Genomic DNA, 18,782 nt, shown 5'->3' with positions numbered 1-18,782 from the left:
TAACAGGGTTTTCCTATCCCAATCTTTTCTTTGCTTAAGGAATTTTCATCTAATCTGGACAAGTTTTCTTCTATTAATCCTTTCATTGTGAAACTATATTGTATGTTGGTTTATTTTTCTTAGAAAACCAGGAACAATGTTTAGCATGGTAAATCAGAAGACTCTTCTACTTTTATTACTGTCAGTGCTATCAGTATAGTGTCATTAGATCAACATGTTAATCCTATTTTGGATCACTGGGGTGCTAATCAGCTTTTTAGCTGTCTAATTCTTGGCATCCTCCTCCTCCCGAATGGATTAAAGTTAAATTAATGCTTTTGTATTGAGTTCTAATATAATAAGGATTGGTGGAGTCATTAGAGATCATAAAGGTAGGTTTTTACTTGCTTTTGGAATCAGCTGCATCCATTGGGATGTTGGTCAATTGGAGTTATTGGCTGCTCGATCATTGAAGATTATTATTCAAGATTGGATATTCAAAGCTAAAGGATCATAATAGAACGAGACAATTTTAATGTTGTGAAAGCTCTTCAAAGTTCGGCTGGCAACTTGGAGGGAATTGAAGTTTTGATTGAAGCTGAATATTTTTTTCTTTTTTAAATAAGTTTAGGTAGGTTTTATTTATGTTCTCCAATAGGAGTTGTAATAAGTTAGCTAATTTTTATGCTAACTTGGCCATTTTGGGTGATTTTTTTTTTTTTTATGATATTAGCTTGAATAAGATTCATCCTTTTATTTCTTTGTTGAAGGAGGAATGTGAAAACTTGAATTTAGGTTTCTTTTATTTATGCTATTGGAATCTTTTCAAAAAAAAAAGGAAAAAAAAAAAAACTATCATCCACATGTGATAATCAATTGATTGTAAAAAGGTAGACACATGTTTTTTTTTTAAATCAAAAGGAATATTATTAAATAGAGATGGTTGAGTAATTGGATAGTCTTCCACAATGTTATGATTACTAAAGTTAGCCATTGATCTTAATTCAAAAGTTTTCTAAAACTTAATTTATGAATCCTACTCTATTATCACTTAAACGTTTGTGAGAGATGTTAAACCCTAATGAACTTTCCTGATACTAACTAAGAGGGGGGGGGGGGGGGGGGGGGGGGGGGGGGGGTGAAGTGGTGTTTTAAAATTCTTAAAGCAAAAAGAACTTTTTAAACTCTTTTTAAATATTTTAAAATAAGTTATTATATCCCACAATGCATAAGCACAACTAATTTTATAATAACCAAAATTAGAGATTTTTAATATAGAATAAATCACAGATAAATATGTGAAAATTAAATACAGAAAAATAAATAGAAAAGAACACATCAGATTTATAGTGATTCGGTCAACTTGACTTACATCTACGCCCCAATAACCTCCTTTCTGAGTATTGCACTAAACATAGTGGCTCTCCTTTTGCTCCCACAGTAAGGCAGAGAAGCCTTTACAAAATTTTTCCACCGACCTGGTGATGCAGAGCACCTTGAATCCTTTTACTCCCTTTTGGAGTAGGCAGCGAACCAAGAAATCATTTTACTCTCTCATGGAGTTGACAGAGAACCTTGGAATCCTTTTTCCACCCTCTTGGTGAAAAGTAGATAATTTGATCTGATGTTGATGAAGATATCCCTAAGAGTGACCAAGGAACCAGATAAGAAACTTGAAGAAGATGAACACATTTCTTGGAGAATCCTCAATCCTTTACAACTCCCCTCATAAGAGTCTCTCTCTCTCTCTCTCTCAAGCTCTCCCTTTTCCTTCTCTATGCTCTCTCTCTCTCATATCTCTCCATAGTAAAAGAAGCCCTAATTTTCAATTCTTTGCTACTAATCGTCCAGTACGATCGATAGATCGTCTTGAATAATTAGTATAACAGATCTCTTTCAACTAGTATGATCAGTTCAAGTATTTGAAAGGATCGTCCAGGATAATTCTACGATCATTTGGGATGATTAGTTCAACATGCTATATTGATCTTCTAGTACAACATAGGATGATGGGTCACAATATTTATATCATCCTGTAGACCTCTCAGGACATCAAGTACGATCTTCTGGATGATTAAAAGAATATTATGGTTTTTTTCTTAGACGATGGGGGATCGTCCCATGAAATATCAAAGATCGTCCAATACGATTTTTAAAGATCATCTTGTACGATATGATCAAGCAAATTAACCATAATTAGTACCCTAATCACAAGACCAATTTAGGCATGATTGTCTTAAATCATCCAGAATGATTTACATCATCGCGTATGATTAGAAAAAAATTATAATTTTAAAATACTGCCTAAATTGTCATTTGTGACTTTTATTTTTTAATTTGAACTGATCATCTTGTACGATATGGATCATACAGTACAAATAGTTTAATCACTCATAATTATCAAGGATTCCCTAATTAGGGTTTCTATATTTAACTAATCATCTAGTACAATTTGAAATCCACTTGTACGATTAAGTAAAAAATAGAGAAATCTCTAACAAATAGAGAAACTAAATTGTTAAGTACATAGTGAGCAATTGAAGGAGTTATTTGAAAACTAACATAATGCAATCGCTCACTAAATACTCATCATTCCTCATTAAATTCACTTCAGAATGATTAAACTATGTTTAAAGTTTCCAAGGAAAGTTGAAATGCATGTCTTAAAACAAAGATTTATTTATAGTAGAATTTCAATAATATAAGTTAAATAATAACCCTTATTCCTATAAATTTGATAATCATTAAAAAATAACTTAAATAAATGCATGAAAATTATTGGATGCTCCTAATATTCTCTAATTCATCCCATTTAAATTTATGGCTAATTAATCAATTATATAAAGAGTTATTAATGAAAATTTGAAAATAATCAAAGCTAAATAAAGTCCCATATAGTTATCATTTTTATTTGATTATGTTTTTAAAATAAAGTAACTTTATTTCTGAACAGAATAAGATATTATCTGGAAAATTTTGTTAAATGTTTAATTTATTATGAAGTTTTAAATTTTTATGATTAAAAATGGGTTTAAAATAACTTTTACTAATTTAAAACCATTAGCGATCCAAGTTTACTAATTTTAAAAACTAGCTTAAAATAAATTTTGGCTCTGTTGTTATTGCTCTATTTCTATATGGATTTGCGTTGGCTGCTGCTATGCTGTTCTCAGTGGGGATGTTTGGATGGTTCTTCTGGGTTGCTATCCGCAGTATTTGGAATTGTTGGTTTTTTGGGTGGAAGATGGGAAATGATGTTAGGATTGCCATTTTCTCCTTTGGATGGCAGGATATTTTGGATTCTTATTTTTGCAACCAGCTTGAGAGAGCGGCAATTCCTGAGCTCGAGGATTTTTTGTCTTCCTCATCCTGTTTATTTTTCTTCTCATCCTGTTGTTTTTACTTTTGGTTATGTTTTTCTCTTCCTCTAGTTTTTAGTTGTGGGGATTTTGTCTCTTCCCCATTTTTGGATCTTGTAAGCTTTGGCAAGGTCTTTACTTTACTATTTTTTCTTTCTTCATTACATGTAACTAGTTTATATTAATGAAAAGGGCTACGACCATAATTGTTCCAAAAAAAAAACCATTAGCGATGGCGGGGTTCACGTGTCAAGTATTGATTTGCAAATGAAAAACCATGGTAATGGCGGTCCAATCATTTCCATGATTACTTGGAGGCATAATCATTATCGTTGATTACATGGAGGCAGTGCACACCTTTTGAGGGATGCAATTTCCCTAAACCACATCAACGGCCTGCTGCAGCCTTCTTATCCTCAATGTTTTTGAATGGAGGTCTTTGTTGACCTCGATTTTGCCTAGACACAGGCATGGTGAACTGAGTTGACCAAGTCAACCTTTGACCCATTAAGCCCATTAAGAACCTAGTTCAAATCCAAATCAAATCGAATCCGTTTCATGGCTTAATTCCCTTAACCCCTTTGACTGGGTTGACCAGGTCAGCCATTGACTTGGTCAACCCAAGTCCTAAAGAGGTCAAAATTAGCCTTTTTAATTGGAATTAAAGGCTAATTAATGGGATTAATGCCTCCGAGTGTTTTGGAATTCAAACCACGGCCAAAACCGCCCCTTTGCCATCCTAATTCCATCTTTATGCAATCCTAGCCGTCCCCCTTAGGTTTAGGAGTTTAAATAGGGAGAAAATTAGGTTTTGAAGGATCTTTTTGGCAATTGCTCTCTCTCCAGACTTCCACAGACTCTGAAATCTCTTGTGGGAGTTCCTGGAGTTCTCCACGACCTTCCCCCACCGAATCCCGACGAATCCCACTCGCCGACGGCTAGATTCCGGCGACCTAAGGCCAAATCTTTCTAAGGCTTCGATCCACTCGATCCAGGGCTCGTTGGTTCGTGATTTCAACTAGGAAAACTTACGAAGACAGTCTACAAGTGCAACCGTACAAAGATTTCGAAGATCCAACGGTTAGATCCTTTTAAAACCCTTAGAATAGATCAAAAACTTAGATCTAAATAAATATTTGTAGAATGAGTTTCAGATCAAACTAGTACTTCCCCATGATTTCTGTTCAGATATAGGATGTAGGTTTAAAATATCGTCGAATTTCGTCTACCCGATCGAGAGAAATGGAGAAAAAACCCTTTAGGATTTCTGACCGGCTGGGCGAGTAGCTTGGATTTTTTTTTTTTTTACCAAATCAGGTGGAAGACAAATGTTCATTGATCATATTGAGGAGCTCGTAAGTGCAGCTAAGTCTATTAGTTCTGCCCTAGCCTCATCAACTACTTCAAAGAAATGTCTGACAATTGCAGATGCTTTGGAAGAAATTTCTAAAATACCTGAGATATTTGATGATCCAGAGTTATATGAATTTGCTGTTCGGTATATACAAGATCGAAATCAAAGGGAGGCTTTCATGGGACTTCCAACTGATAGAAAAGTTTGGTTTCTACAAAAACAATACCAAAGGAGTTTCACATCTTTACTGTAGAGCATAATTTGTTTATAATTTTTAAAAAAAAATTTAAGTTTTTTTACTACTTTTTTTAGATTGTTCAAACAATTGTGTGTATTTGTTTTTATGTATGGACAACATGCGTGTTTAATCACAACAAGTATTGTAATCAGTGAATATATGTTTATTAAAAGTTAGTTTGGTGAAGATAAATTTGTTACTGTAACTTTGTTGATGATAATACCGCAGTGGCTATAAAGCCAAGGACCTTACTAAAAAAAAGAATAACACAGTTTGTTGTTTTTAATCTTAATTGTCATGAATATTACAGGCAGCTGTAGGCATCGTATTAGAGTTTGAATCTGCAGCTTGATCAATAACAGGGTATTTGCCTGGAACATTTAGCTGGCTGGATTTTTTGAGTAAAATTCATTTTGAGTTAACTGATTCTATTATTGTCATATGTGCTAAACGGATGCCTTTTTGAGTAAAATTCATAGTTGTATTGAGCATTTGCCAGTGCCTGCCATAAAAAAAGAAAAAGAAAAGTAGAGTATACGCTGGCTGGATTTTTTTCCATGTTATTTATGTCATTTTAACGTTAGCTTCGTTGTGCTCTCCGTTGCGATACTATAGCTGATTTTATTGATATGCTACCTTGTTTTATCTAATGATAGAGCCTGAAGTGTCATGGCAATATTATAAACGTTGTAAAGATAAAATCAGTTGGTAATAAGTATGTGGAAGGTTTTGAACAGCTAGTTAGCTTCAACTATGTAGATGCCCTTACATCAGATTTACCTTGTGAGAAGTTATTATTGAGATCTATTTTCTTTCAATTATTTATCCTATCTGTAAATAAAGATGTGAATTTTTTTATTGTCTTTGTGGATACAACGTGAACATTTGTCTTCCAGTTATGAGTATATTTTGCTGCACAACTTATAACTTTTTTTTTTCAGATACACAATGTCGGAGGATAATGAGAGTTTGTCAAGTGACGAGCATAATGATGGAAAATTGCGAAAAATTAAAAAAATGGCAGTTTCACAATTTAGCAATATAATGCTTGCCTCAAGTTTTTTGCAAAATGATTACTTTTCACGTTATTTGAACAAAAGGCCCTGCATGAAAGCAGATAAAAGTGGAGACAGATGGGTTCGGGATTTACTTTGTGGTCATCCTGTTAGGTTTCATAACATATTTAGGATGTCCCAAGTTATATTTACCGACTTGCTTTGCAAACTAGAATCGCTTTATGGATTATGTGGTTCGCATAGAACAACCACTAGAGAAGTTCTTGGAATAACTTTGTTTATTTTGAGTCACAATGAATCCGTAAGAGCTACCGCAGAAAGATTTCAGCATTCTACAGAAACAATAAGCAGATATTTCTCTTTAGGACTTCGAGCATTGATTAATTTAGCAATGGATATTATTGTACCGGAAGATAAGGAATTTCTTGACATCCCTGTACATATTAGAAACGATACTAGGTACATGCCATATTTTAAGGACTGCATTGGGGCAATTGATGGAACTCATGTTGATGCTCGTATTCCTGTTGAAGATCAAATTCCGTATATAGGGCGACATCATTCACCTACACAAAATGTGATGGCAGTCTGTGATTTTAATATGTGTTTTACATTTGTGGCAGCAGGGTGGGAAGATTCAGCTCATGATGCTCGTATCTTTAAACATGTTCTAAGGAGTCCGCAATACAGTTTTCCTGTACCGCCATCAGGTAGTATTTAATTATTAATTAATGATTTTAGTAAGCTTATTTTAAATTTAATGTTAATGAGAAAATAAACATTTTTGTTTACAGGTAAATTTTATTTAGTTGATGCTGGATACCCACTACAACGAGGTTTTCTTAAGCCATATCCAGAGACGCGATATCATATACCAGATTTCCGACGAGGAATTCGAACTACTACAGGCCATCGGGAGGTCTTCAATAGGAGGCATTCCTCGTTAAGAAGTGTAATAGAAAGGGCATTTGGCGTATGGAAAAAGAAATGGAGAATTCTCCGAGATATGCCGAACTATTATTTCAAAAAACAACGGCTTATTGTAGTGGCTACAATGGCACTACATAACTACATAAGAAGGCATCAGTCAAGAAGTGATCCAGAATTCGATGAATGTGATGCTGATGAAAATTTTGTTCATTCCGAGGCACGTGAGTTCCGAGTCGAAGAAGAAGTTGAACCCTTAGGAAATACGAATTGTTCTGTAGAGTTGGTTGATGGCGAAGGTGCAAAGGATATGGCTGAAGTTAGGGAGGCAATTGCAATGCAATTGTACAGTTGTAACAGGTATTACATTAACCTTAAAGTTTATTTATTTATAAATATTATATAAATAAATATTAGTAAAGATAGTATAAATATAAAAGTAAATGATTGATGATGTACTTAAAATATGTTTTTTTTTTTTTATTTCAGGTATCCTGATGAAAATTGAGATTCATCAAATATGAATTGCTCCAAAGTAAAGCATGAGATGACAATAGTTTTGTTTTGTTGTTGGTAGATTTTTTTTTTCATGTACTTTGACTTATTTATTTGACTTTACATGTAATGAATTTAGTGTTTAAATGATACAAGTTGTTAGGTTTAAGGAGTGATTTCTTAAAATTTATATTTTGAAGCAGTAATATATATCATGTCGGTAGGCAGTGCTATGTCTATTATAAATAAAGGATTCAGTATGTGCATAACTTTGTATCCTGTTAATAGAAAGTGGAGAAGAAAAGTTTTATATAAGAACGGGTCAATCTCAATATCTATTACCAATTAAAACTATAGATTAGGATTAATTTTATTTTCTTTTTTATTTTAAAAGCCTAAAATATAATTTGTTTGCAATATATATTTGACTGACTACTCAGAGTGCACTATTTTTTTAACAACTAAAAAATGTGTATATTAATTTTTTAACTAAAACATTTTGTTCCAAATTTTTTTATTCTTTAAATGTGATTGAAGGCTATTTACATAATTAAACACTCTTTGCCTCTGTTTTATCGGATTTTTAAACAAATTATATTTTAGGCTTGAATAATCTAAAAAAAGCCAAACGAAAAAGCATTTTTTTTTTAATTTGCTATTTAATACGTTTTTTCGTTTAAAGAGCATAGTTTTGTAATACCGTGCACACAAAGAGTGTTTAATTATGTGAATAGACAAACGAAAAAGCATATTTTTTTAATTTAAAAATTCAAATTAAATTAGAATCATCTCTGCAGAAGATACGAATATTAGAAAATGAGTAGATGAGCCATATTATACTAGCAAAAAATATGAAATAAATTTGAGTTTAATATATGGATAGTTTCGTCATTTATGATGAAAAAGCTAAAATTATTAATTGTACCAAACACTACTTATCTATTTTAAAGTTTAAATAAGAACATAAAAAGTTATTTAACCAAACAATATTTTGCAATAACTCCATTATATAGAACGTTATTTCTGAAACTCCATTTTCTTCACAACCACTTTAAAACAAACTTTTTCAAGAACATTGACGAACCAAACAAAGCCTTAGTAGATCGAAAGCCGCGGCACCATCCAGAAGAAGGGGAACGATTTTGTTAGTGCTTATTTACAAGCAACAAAAATAATGCTAATTTTTAAATAAATAGAGCAATATATATATATATGTAAATCCCCCTATTTTTTTTTTTAATTTATTTATTATAAGCACCGCATCATTGAATCATCTAATCCTCATCTAATATTGTGTCAACTTTCATTAGCATCAATGCCTAGCTTCACCTTCTATTACAGGAGAAATTATTCCATGCGGATTCCAGACAGTTCTTTACCGTTCGGATGTGAGTGTATACAATATTTGACACATTGTGTATAAAAAAATAAATTATATAAAAAATTATACTCAGCGTACACACTATATACACTCATATCCGAATAATTCTTTACTGTCCGAACTCCACACGGAAAGTGATATTTCTCGTCATAATATTTTTTATGATGTTCAATGCAAAAACTTCATCACATCCTTCAAAGAGCAGCAAAGACCTCATAATCATTATTTTACATTAAGCAAAAGAGAGAGAAGATCACCATGAGCATGTTGAATGATGATTCATTTGTGTATTGCACTAATTGACACACTCTTCTATTACCAAATATTCAAGCATTCTTGAACTCCATGAATTAAATAATATTTAGAAATGTATTCCATAAAGCTAGAAAGTTCTCTTATGGCAGTTAAATATGAAAATTTTAAATCTGTATCTGTCATTGCTCCAATGACAAGAAGCAAAATCAACAAAGCTCTGTTACAAAAGTTGGATCTCGATCACATGTACAATTACAAAGTAACACCCATATTTTATATATTTATAAAACTATCTCTTAATTACCTTTATTTATACGACTACCCAAATCTCAAAGAGTACGACAGATTCCCAATCCATATTACTGTGTTCCATTAACCCATCAACAAGCTAGTATACAGAAATTTGATTGTTTAGGGTTTAGCAAAATAAAACAGTTAGGTTCATTAAATTTAATGAGATTAGGATTATATTAACAGATCTCTGTAAGTAATTGTAATTTATAGGCAAATGATGAGTATTGGGAGTTAATAGATAGTTTATGAGTTATTAAGTGTCATGTTTTTCTATAAATAGTCTGTTTTTGGAGGAATTAGATATGATGAAATGAAATGTTGCAAGCCTCCCTTCAGTTAAGTTTACAGTCTCTTTCTATCCCAACAATGAGTTTGCAACAAATCATAATAATCCAATTTAAAATGGGTCCATCTCTAAATTGTAAGCACAAACAGTTTGCGGAAATTTAACTTAACATTAGAAGTGCATTAAAAGGTTATTACAACATAAACCATACAATGAAGCACATTATAAGGAGCAGGTTCTAGAAAATAAAGTTATCTTCAAACAAAAAAAATGCACTGCGAAGTATAAATTGATCATATAATTTAAAACAAGGTCTAAAGAGTTTACTTCGAGGAAATAGAGAGGAAAATTTGAATCCTACTGTAGAACTCTTACAGTAACAGGAACATTGAAGCATAAGCTTCTGTTTTTCCTGATTTGGAAATTGACTGCTTCAAGACCAGTTGCCACCCGGACAGCTACAGCTTTAACAGTATTTTGAATAGCATTCCTGTTTGATTTGAATTAAATTTATATTTTACAGTATGAAGTGGGAAATGATGAAGATTACACTGTTAAAAGTTATAAGACCTTACCTAGAAATGAATCTGAAGGATTTTGGATCAAAATTACAACCAGATAGAAAGCGCTCTATGTCTTCTCGAACAGCGTTGCTGGGAATACCTTGAATTAGAACCTGGGCAGAAGTCCCATACAAGGATTAAATATTGCATAATGCTGCCTGAGATTTTCAAATAAAAATTGATTCATATAAGATATTCTCAATAGATTCAATTATTTATTCATCACAACATGTCAGTTAACATAAGCCTATTATAGTGCTTCATGCCCTGCATACCAACATTTGTGGGCCTAAGAAACAGGCAAATAAGTACATAGGACATCATAAACACATCCATCGAATTTATTTAATACTTACATTTCTAAAAACAGAAAGAAAATGACAATCAAATTTATCCCATAACCGAAACTTCAAAGATAAAACGTCATTGACAATTTCAAATCAATACTTACAGTTCTGCCGTCATGCGATTCAGTGATATCCCATTGGCCAGAACTTATCTGTTAGGAAACAAACTTTAAATTCACAATCTGCAGATGTCTAAATCGTAGGTCTGATTTAAACTTACAAAAGACTAGCAAAATAACTCCCAAAAATATCACCTTATCTAACTTGTATAAACGACCCTTCCTCGTAGTTTGCCTCAAAGCTGCATCATAGGAAGACTGTGAAGGAAACCGCAACATCCTAAATTATAACAAAAGGAGAAGCTTGAATGCCTCGCATAATATACAAAATAGCAAATAAAGCAAGAAGGATATAATTAAATAATCAATCAAACTAGAAAAGAACAAAGAAAACACTTCTGAAATAAAGATTATTGACTTTCCTATTTGAAATAGACTATCCAAGTACTTAATACTTGAATATTCACATTGCTCTCTAGATGAAAATAGGAGGATTTCTACTCTTTGATTCTTATACTAACACCATTTGCAATTCCTTCAAAATAAATTGGTATTTCCTCTAACAAACTATTTTGAAGAGGCATGGACAAATATAAGCCTGGAACAAGCTTGGTTTAAAAGAAAAAAAACAGACAATTACAAGCAAATAAAAGCAAAAAAAAACATGAAGTTTCAAATGGCAATCATTTAAAACATCATCTGCACCAGAAAAAATATCGGGAAATCTCATTAAGTACTCCAATATTGTCAGGATACATTATGGCACATTCTATTATTCTTTTTTTCTTCTTTATATTGCTTAAGCGTATATGTGGCTCATAGTAAGTATTTGATTCAAACAGTTCAGTAAAATTTGACTAAAAACAAATGGATCATAATTGGCATTATATTTCAAATTCTTGAATAGATCAACAACTGTTTCAGAATGTTCAACAATCTATATATATATATATATATCAAAATAATCCCCCAATTATCCATAGGTGACCGATTTAATCTTAGAGCCACATTTCTCCAATTTAGGCTTCGTTTGGGACAGCTTTTGACCACTCATTTTTTCCTACTTTCAAGAAATTTTTGTACTTAAAAGTCATTTTATAAAGTAGTAAGAAAGTCGTCCCAAACAAAGCCTTAGTTTCTTGACTATACAAAATTGATTCAAAATAATCTCTTAAGGATTAAATTGGAATCAATTATGTATAGTAGAGAACAAAAACTAGAGAAATGTGATACTCTGAAACTAAATTAGCCACACATGAATAGCCGGGAACTATTTTGGAATTTAATCATTATATATATATTCAATTGGGTGCGAATATTCACAAACAACAAGAGATTATCATTGAAGTCATCAACTGTTTTTGTGCATGATGCATAGTTTATTGATGAATAGAACTATATATCAATCATTATGTACTAAGTTTTCTTTTAAATATTATATATGTTCTTGAAATACATACAAATAATATAATCACTGAGCACTCAACATGTGTCCTATCTTTGAGTCACGCCATAGATATTCAAAAGCTTATTGCGTCAACGATCAATGCCGTGTTCCTATCCCATGCGTTAAGAAACTCTTTGATCTTCACACTGGCATGGTCCTCCACTCCGCCAACCCCATCCCCCTACCTTATGATTGTTGTTGAGCATCCACCCAAAGAAGTTGTTCTCCCATAGATACTTGAAATATTATTGCAGTTAATAACTCAAGTGACATGTATTTGAAGATGATACATCAGGCAGTCATTGTTGATCTAATCCAATCACAAGTAAGATTTGGGTAACATGTATAGCATTTAGAGTGTTGGACCAACAGCCACATTGAATGAGAAGTAAATGCACGAAATTTAGCTAAATGAATTAAAAAACAAGTTTTCTTACATAACAGACATGACATATACATCAAGGATCAAGCAGTTAAATTAGTGTGTGGTGACAAAATTCAAAATAGCTAGAGAACTGGCAAATGTGGGCTGCTGACGAAATTGATATAAAATATATAATAGCTCGAATAAGAAAGAGGATGGTATACATTGCACGAACATTGAAATTGGATTAAAATTATTGTTGTATTCAAACTTTACATCCGATGTAGAAAGATCACATCCTTCCAAGAAATGTATAATATCTGTCTTCAGTGTGTTTCTTCCAAAACCTGTCAGCCGACCATAGGCCGCACCTAGATGCATTGTAGTCAGAAAATATGCAAGTTAAAACAAGGCTATGGACAACAAAATAACAGAAAGAAAAGTTAAAGATAATTATGGACTGGAAACGGCAATAAGATACCAAGTTACAATCAGGCTCAAGTGGCATTCATGCGCGTGCCATGCACACACAGACAAACAGATGTAAATAGGAATGCTTCGAGAGTCATTTTATTGTTATACGGTCGGCTAGTCGTGCTTATATGGCCATCGACGTCATATATTGTTGTTGTGGCTTTTGTCACTTCTGTCCCACACCCTCCCAATTTTCTTCTTTGCAGGAATCGCAGAAATGAGGGCAAACATGATGGATAGTTTCTCAAGATAATAAGATCACAAATATACGGAGGCGTGGGATATCTCCTTAAAATCATGTGCCAAATTAAATTACCTTCTTCCAGACTTGCTGCCAGCATTTTTTAGAATCTCCTAAAACTTAAAGCAAAATAGGATATTTCTCCCTTTATTAGGGATTGTAGCTGCATCTCTGACTGTAGTAGTTAGCCTGTGTACATAAAATACCAAACAAGCCTGGTTTTCCATTATTATTTGTCCTTTCTTTAAGAACGCTTTCAGTATATATGACAGAACTTGCTTTAATGGAAGTACACTCTAACTTGCAATTTATTTCAAACCATCTATTAACCTAAAGAAAATTACCCACGTTAATGTACTCATGACATAGAACTTAGTTCTCTAAAATAATACTAAATTTCGATGATGCTGGGAAAGAAGAGATTAAGTAGCTTGAGGATACCAGACATCAATATTTACCTTCAAAGATGTGGCAACTAAGTTGAAATTTGAAACATTCTTACTATTAAAATTACTAGTAAATGATTAAAATTTACACCAATCTTGATCTAAATCTAAGTTCTACTGAATGTTTTACAGCAAAATTCTAGATGGAACTAGTCAAATTAGCCCACATCAGGTTTGCCACAATTAAAAAATTCCAACTTACAATATTTGATGTAAAGTTATAGAGAACAAAAAAAAGATGTTTAAATATTTTTATTGCTCTTAAGAAAGCATTATGATTAAATACCATGAGAAATATTTTGTACACATAAGGAAGAGATGTGTGTACAATGATATATTGAAGTTATTAAGAAAACATATGATGGAGCACTAACTATATTAAAAGTACTTCAATAGTGATCATAAAATTTCTACTTATATTATCCCAACATCAAATTATCATAAAATCCATATCTTTTCTTATCAGTTATAGAGATGCTTGCACAAACTACAGTGTTCTCGTGTATGCTTTTCAAATATTATATAGTTATAATCAGTAAGAGAATTGCTGAAATAAGTAGAAAGTACAAACGTGAAATTTAAAAAAGCATTACATATGATCAATTTGCTAAGATGTTCATTAAATTTTCCTTACAGGATTGAGATGAAGGATCGAATTACAACTCTCAATTTTAGGGCAAAGCACGGATGCAACCAAGGTCATGTGCAGGCCTTGGATCGTGCGAGCTAGGACTTCTCAATTTGAATAAAACCTCACTCATGTGCCCTCCTTTCCTCTAGACTTAAGCATGATAACCATGAGCCTAAATTTGCATAGGATCACTTAATTATAAGAGAGGACAGTTGAGTGAAGGCGAAATACATTCTCAATTTCCATGTGGTTGCAACATACCATCTCGATCATGTATTTTTTTCTCATATGCATTTAGAACAAGAAATCTCTAATTTGTTTACCAATTGAGGGTGAGAGATGTAGGATTTAAATATAGATGACAAGCAGCAACTGGGTTTTGGCTAGCAATATCTCGGAGGTCAATATCGTTGTGTAAGTTAAACCAGTTGGGAGGGTTTCTTGAGCTTCTTCTTTATTAAGAGTTAGATTACTCGGGCTTTGCAAAGGGCTAGTGAGTGTCCTTGTATTGTGCACCATTGTTGGCTTCTTGTTTAATAAATTGGATCCTCTCACCTATCTCTTGGGTGTAAGTTTTATTTAAGCTAACAACAAAAATTTTGGTATTTGTTTGTTTGTTTGATTTATTTGTTTATTTGTTGCTCATGTATTTTCACTTCAAGAGTTGCTTTCACATCAAATTAAATGTTTCATTCCTACAAACTAGCATCAGAGCCTAATGTGAAGTTCAAATGACATGAAGTTTAAGATAAAAAAAGTTGATGGATTAAAGATTTTTTGGCTTTAGACAGTTAAGGCGTGTGATTTTATCCAATATTTTATGAAGACACTCATGAGGTGTTCAAATATTCCAACAATGATAAGAGAATAAAACAAGATAATATAACTAAAAATTTGTTTTGAAGATTTAGTTATGTTTAACAAATGAAGTCGTGATAGAGGTATCGAAAAAGAACTGTAAAGGATAGCTAGAGGTTTATACATGACCAAAAGACTATCCAACAAACTCTATCAAAAACATACATTATTAGATTGCAGGAAGGAAAGTGTGTCTATTAAATTACGTCTAAGCAATTTAAACTTTAAAGAATATTAATATGATTGTTGATGATAAGTACCAATGTCTATTAAATAGTAGGGATTTATTTCTATTATAATGAGATATGATACATTAAGAGAGATTGATTTTCCTTAAAAAGGAAGGAGTATTAAACATATGGCAAGCATAAGTGATGCAGAGCATTGTAAGCGAGAGGAACAATTTACCTTTATGACATATATTTTGTTTTATTTCACTATTCTTGTTCTTAGCTTTATTCCTTTTCAATTAACACGCAATATAACAAAATTCTATATTACATTGAAAACTTTAGTATTAGAGGAGAGTAATAATTAGTACAATTTTGGCTAGCTATGCATGATAAAAGAATGGGAGATCAGAAAATTTATAATAAAGTTTCAGTTATATGTGTTTCTTTTTTTTCCTTGTTGTCGTTTGTATTACTCATAGCTACCACGCTAAATTGGAATCAAGGCTTGGCAATTGGGAACAACAGCAGAAGTGAACAATTGGGTGGCTATCGATAAAGATTGGAGATTGAATGCCCTTTTGGAGGCGCTAGCAAGCATTGCGTGACAATTGGATGAACTCACTTTTGAATTCTTTCATTTTTTTTTATGTCGAAATGCAGAGGGAGAAGCAAGCTCTCATGGCGAGAGGTGTCAAACCAATTTTTCGAAGGATGACTCCAACAAAACAACAGCACCACATAGAAGCGTTCTAAGTGATCGAGAGACATAAGAAGATATCCAGTAACCATTTTGGAAGTCACAAATTCTTAAGGAGAAGATGATCTTAGTCAACACTTCTATGCCTCGAATTCAAAAGAGGAGAATTGCTTTCATAATAATCAGCTTGTTCGGTGACATGATTAGCACAATTGAAATCAAGGCGAATTGCATGTTAAATTGGACATCCCAATCTTCAACGGTTGATTGCATATCAAAGGCTATCTTGATTGGAAACAGGCTATTTGGTTGACATGAAGCTACCTGCAAAGAGTTTATGTATTTTGTGTTACAAGGTGCAACTTTGGAATAATTACTTTTGTTTTATCTTTATCTAAGCTAGCATATCATGTTTTGGGGAAGTAAAAAATATTTAACTTCTTGGTTGCAAGAAATGTTCTCGAATAAAATCAAGCACAAGTTAATGGTAGGTCTTTAGGTGATAATCAGGCAGAGAAGAACCTATATTGCACAATATAGCCCAATATAAGGTTGAATCACTGCAACAATCAGATAGAGAATACAATCACTTTGGAGGTACAAAAATTTAGGAAAAGGTACATTTGCTATTGTTGAATTCAACTTGAGGTACAAAATTAAGCTTTGTGAGATTACCTAGTGGCTAGTGCTCAGCCCTTTGAGACTTTGAGATTTATAAATGATCAGCTTGGAGAAGTGGAACTGTAGAGAAGATCCAAGTTATTTCCACACCATTGATCAAGGAGAGAGAATTGCCAAATTTGGCTTAATGTGTCATGCTTAGTGCATTATACATTACATAGGATTTGAAGAAGCATTGCAAAGAATCTATTTCCAAGACACTCGTGATATATTCCTTACGAGAATCATGGGATCGAACAATTAGCGTGCAAGATAAAGGATCAAATCACATCTCTCAATTTCATGGAAAGCAAGGACATGACCTAGGTTCATGTTCATATCTTGAATTGAATGCATCAAAAACTTCTAATTTCCCATGAGACCTTGATTAATAAACCTTGTTTTCGTTGGAGACATGCAAAATGATTATTTGTCTCAATTTGCGTGCCCTAGGATCTCTCAAATATACGAGAGTCGAGCAACTAAGTGAAAGGTAGATTCTTCAATTGGCACGCAAGTGCAACAAACCCTCTTTCTTAGAATTGTCTTCTTAACTGAATGTGAAGAAAAATCTATCTATTTATACCCACCTATTGAGGATGATGGCTTGAGGATCTAAATATACTCGAGCAATAGTAACAACAACAAGAACTTTAGTCAACATCATCTTGGAGACTATTATCATGGTTTTAAGTAAACTCATTGTGAGGGTTTTTTAAGACTCTTCTTTGTTGAGAGTTAGGTGTATTCAAACTTTAGTAAGGGTTGATGATTAAACTTAATATATTATATATATTACTTCTTATTTAGTGGATCAAATCCTCACTCTCCTCCCTCATTCATGTAGACATTGTTTGAGTTGAACCAATAAATCTTGGTGTTTTGTATGCATAATCAATTTTATATTTCTGTCTAGCTCATTGTATTTCGCTCTTGGATGCGCTTCAACATCAAATTTGATATTTATTCCAACAATTTAAATGATGATATGTATTATTGATCCTACACTTCAAGATCACATCTAAGAAATTAAAAAAAAAACAATGGTCATTCTCCTCTTATGAATTGTTTGCTTCAATTTTTCTAATTGGACTATTTATCACTCTTATGCTTATCTCAGCACAACTAATGTGTACAATTAGAATATTCAAAGTGTGGAAAGACATGGTCAATATCAAAATGTCCCAAATAAGAATGGAAAGAAGTTTGGGCGAGATATCCTGACCGAATTTTGGTCTGCATGATTTCAAACCCCGTTCATTTTCTTTGAGATGAGTACTATAGAAAAGTTGATTGAATCTCAAAGAAAATTTAAGGGTTTTAAAACTCAATCTACCCAAAATTTAGGTCAAGATATCCGGACCGAATTTGTCTTCAATACTAATATTGCATTGATACTTACATCATACAAAATAATAATAATGATTTCCGCAGTGCCTTCTCATAGCAGAAATGAATTTATCCAATCATTCCTTGGAGAAACGCAATTGGGGGTCGTAAGGCGTAACAAGGTTCGAAGAAAAACTAAACCCAGGCAGAGGCAGTGATGAATTTCATACCTTCGGAAGATTCGTAAAATGAGTCGGAGACTGGCTCTTGCTGCTCCCCAACGGAGGAGAAACTCCTTGAAGGCATCCAGCGGATTGGATCAAACAGTGAAACCCTATATTTGAGAGCATTCCTCGAAAGAAAACTGAGCTTCGACATTTCTAAGAAGCGGCGACGGCGTGCTGAGCTCGTCGCGTCTAATTGAGCGCCACTATCAAACTCGGCCCTTGGATTATCCCATCTGTTGATATATATTGGTCGACCTCGGAGTACGGAAGTGATGGATGCTTCAACCGGTCTAATTGGGGTTGATTTTTTTTTTTTACATATTTTTGAGTTAATTAAAGTCAAATTCATATATATCACACTCAAGCTTCGAATTGGGCATGAATCATTGAATCGAAAACTTTTAAAATTAATTATGAATCATCCAAACTCTAATTTCAACAAACTTATAGTTAAATTAAACATCTCACATAAACAAACTTGATGACACCAAATTCAATCTAATCCGAGCTTAAATGAGCTCAAATCAAACAACAAAAGAAGACTTGGAAGCTTCATAGCATTAATAGGATGATCAAATCCAAATGATATATGAAGATAACATGCTTATAGTCGAATTAAGCAACTCCACGAGAAAAATCCAACAAGCCCAAGATTGTATAATTCTAACATCTTTAAGGCACT

At 32.9% G+C, this 18,782-nt stretch overlaps 2 protein-coding genes across 2 annotated transcripts; one reads left to right on the top strand and one right to left on the bottom strand.

Annotated features, from left to right (window-relative positions):
* The first annotated feature begins 5,706 nt into the window (after window positions 1–5,706).
* On the top strand, window positions 5,707–7,621 carry LOC110098336 (protein ALP1-like). The gene is made up of 2 exons (XM_028699793.1): window positions 5,707–6,656; window positions 6,741–7,621. The coding sequence occupies exons 1-2, from the start codon at window positions 5,879–5,881 to the stop codon at window positions 7,277–7,279; spliced, it is 1,317 nt and encodes a 438-aa protein (XP_028555626.1). The 5' UTR covers window positions 5,707–5,878; the 3' UTR covers window positions 7,280–7,621.
* A 2,112-nt stretch (window positions 7,622–9,733) lies between these two features.
* On the bottom strand, window positions 9,734–18,326 carry LOC110098338. The gene is made up of 6 exons (XM_020825153.2): window positions 18,104–18,326; window positions 12,600–12,735; window positions 10,749–10,833; window positions 10,599–10,646; window positions 10,160–10,260; window positions 9,734–10,074 (listed from the first exon to the last, which is right to left on the bottom strand). The coding sequence occupies exons 1-6, from the start codon at window positions 18,249–18,251 to the stop codon at window positions 9,942–9,944; spliced, it is 651 nt and encodes a 216-aa protein (XP_020680812.1). The 5' UTR covers window positions 18,252–18,326; the 3' UTR covers window positions 9,734–9,941.
* Between the last annotated feature and the right edge of the window lie 456 nt (window positions 18,327–18,782).

This window comes from Dendrobium catenatum, unplaced genomic scaffold (genome assembly GCF_001605985.2).
Source record: "Dendrobium catenatum unplaced genomic scaffold, ASM160598v2 fragScaff_scaffold_1391, whole genome shotgun sequence".
NCBI lineage: Eukaryota > Viridiplantae > Streptophyta > Magnoliopsida > Asparagales > Orchidaceae > Dendrobium > Dendrobium catenatum.
The sequence above is the reverse complement of the archived record's forward strand: the minus strand, read 5'-3'. Positions and strand labels throughout refer to the sequence as shown.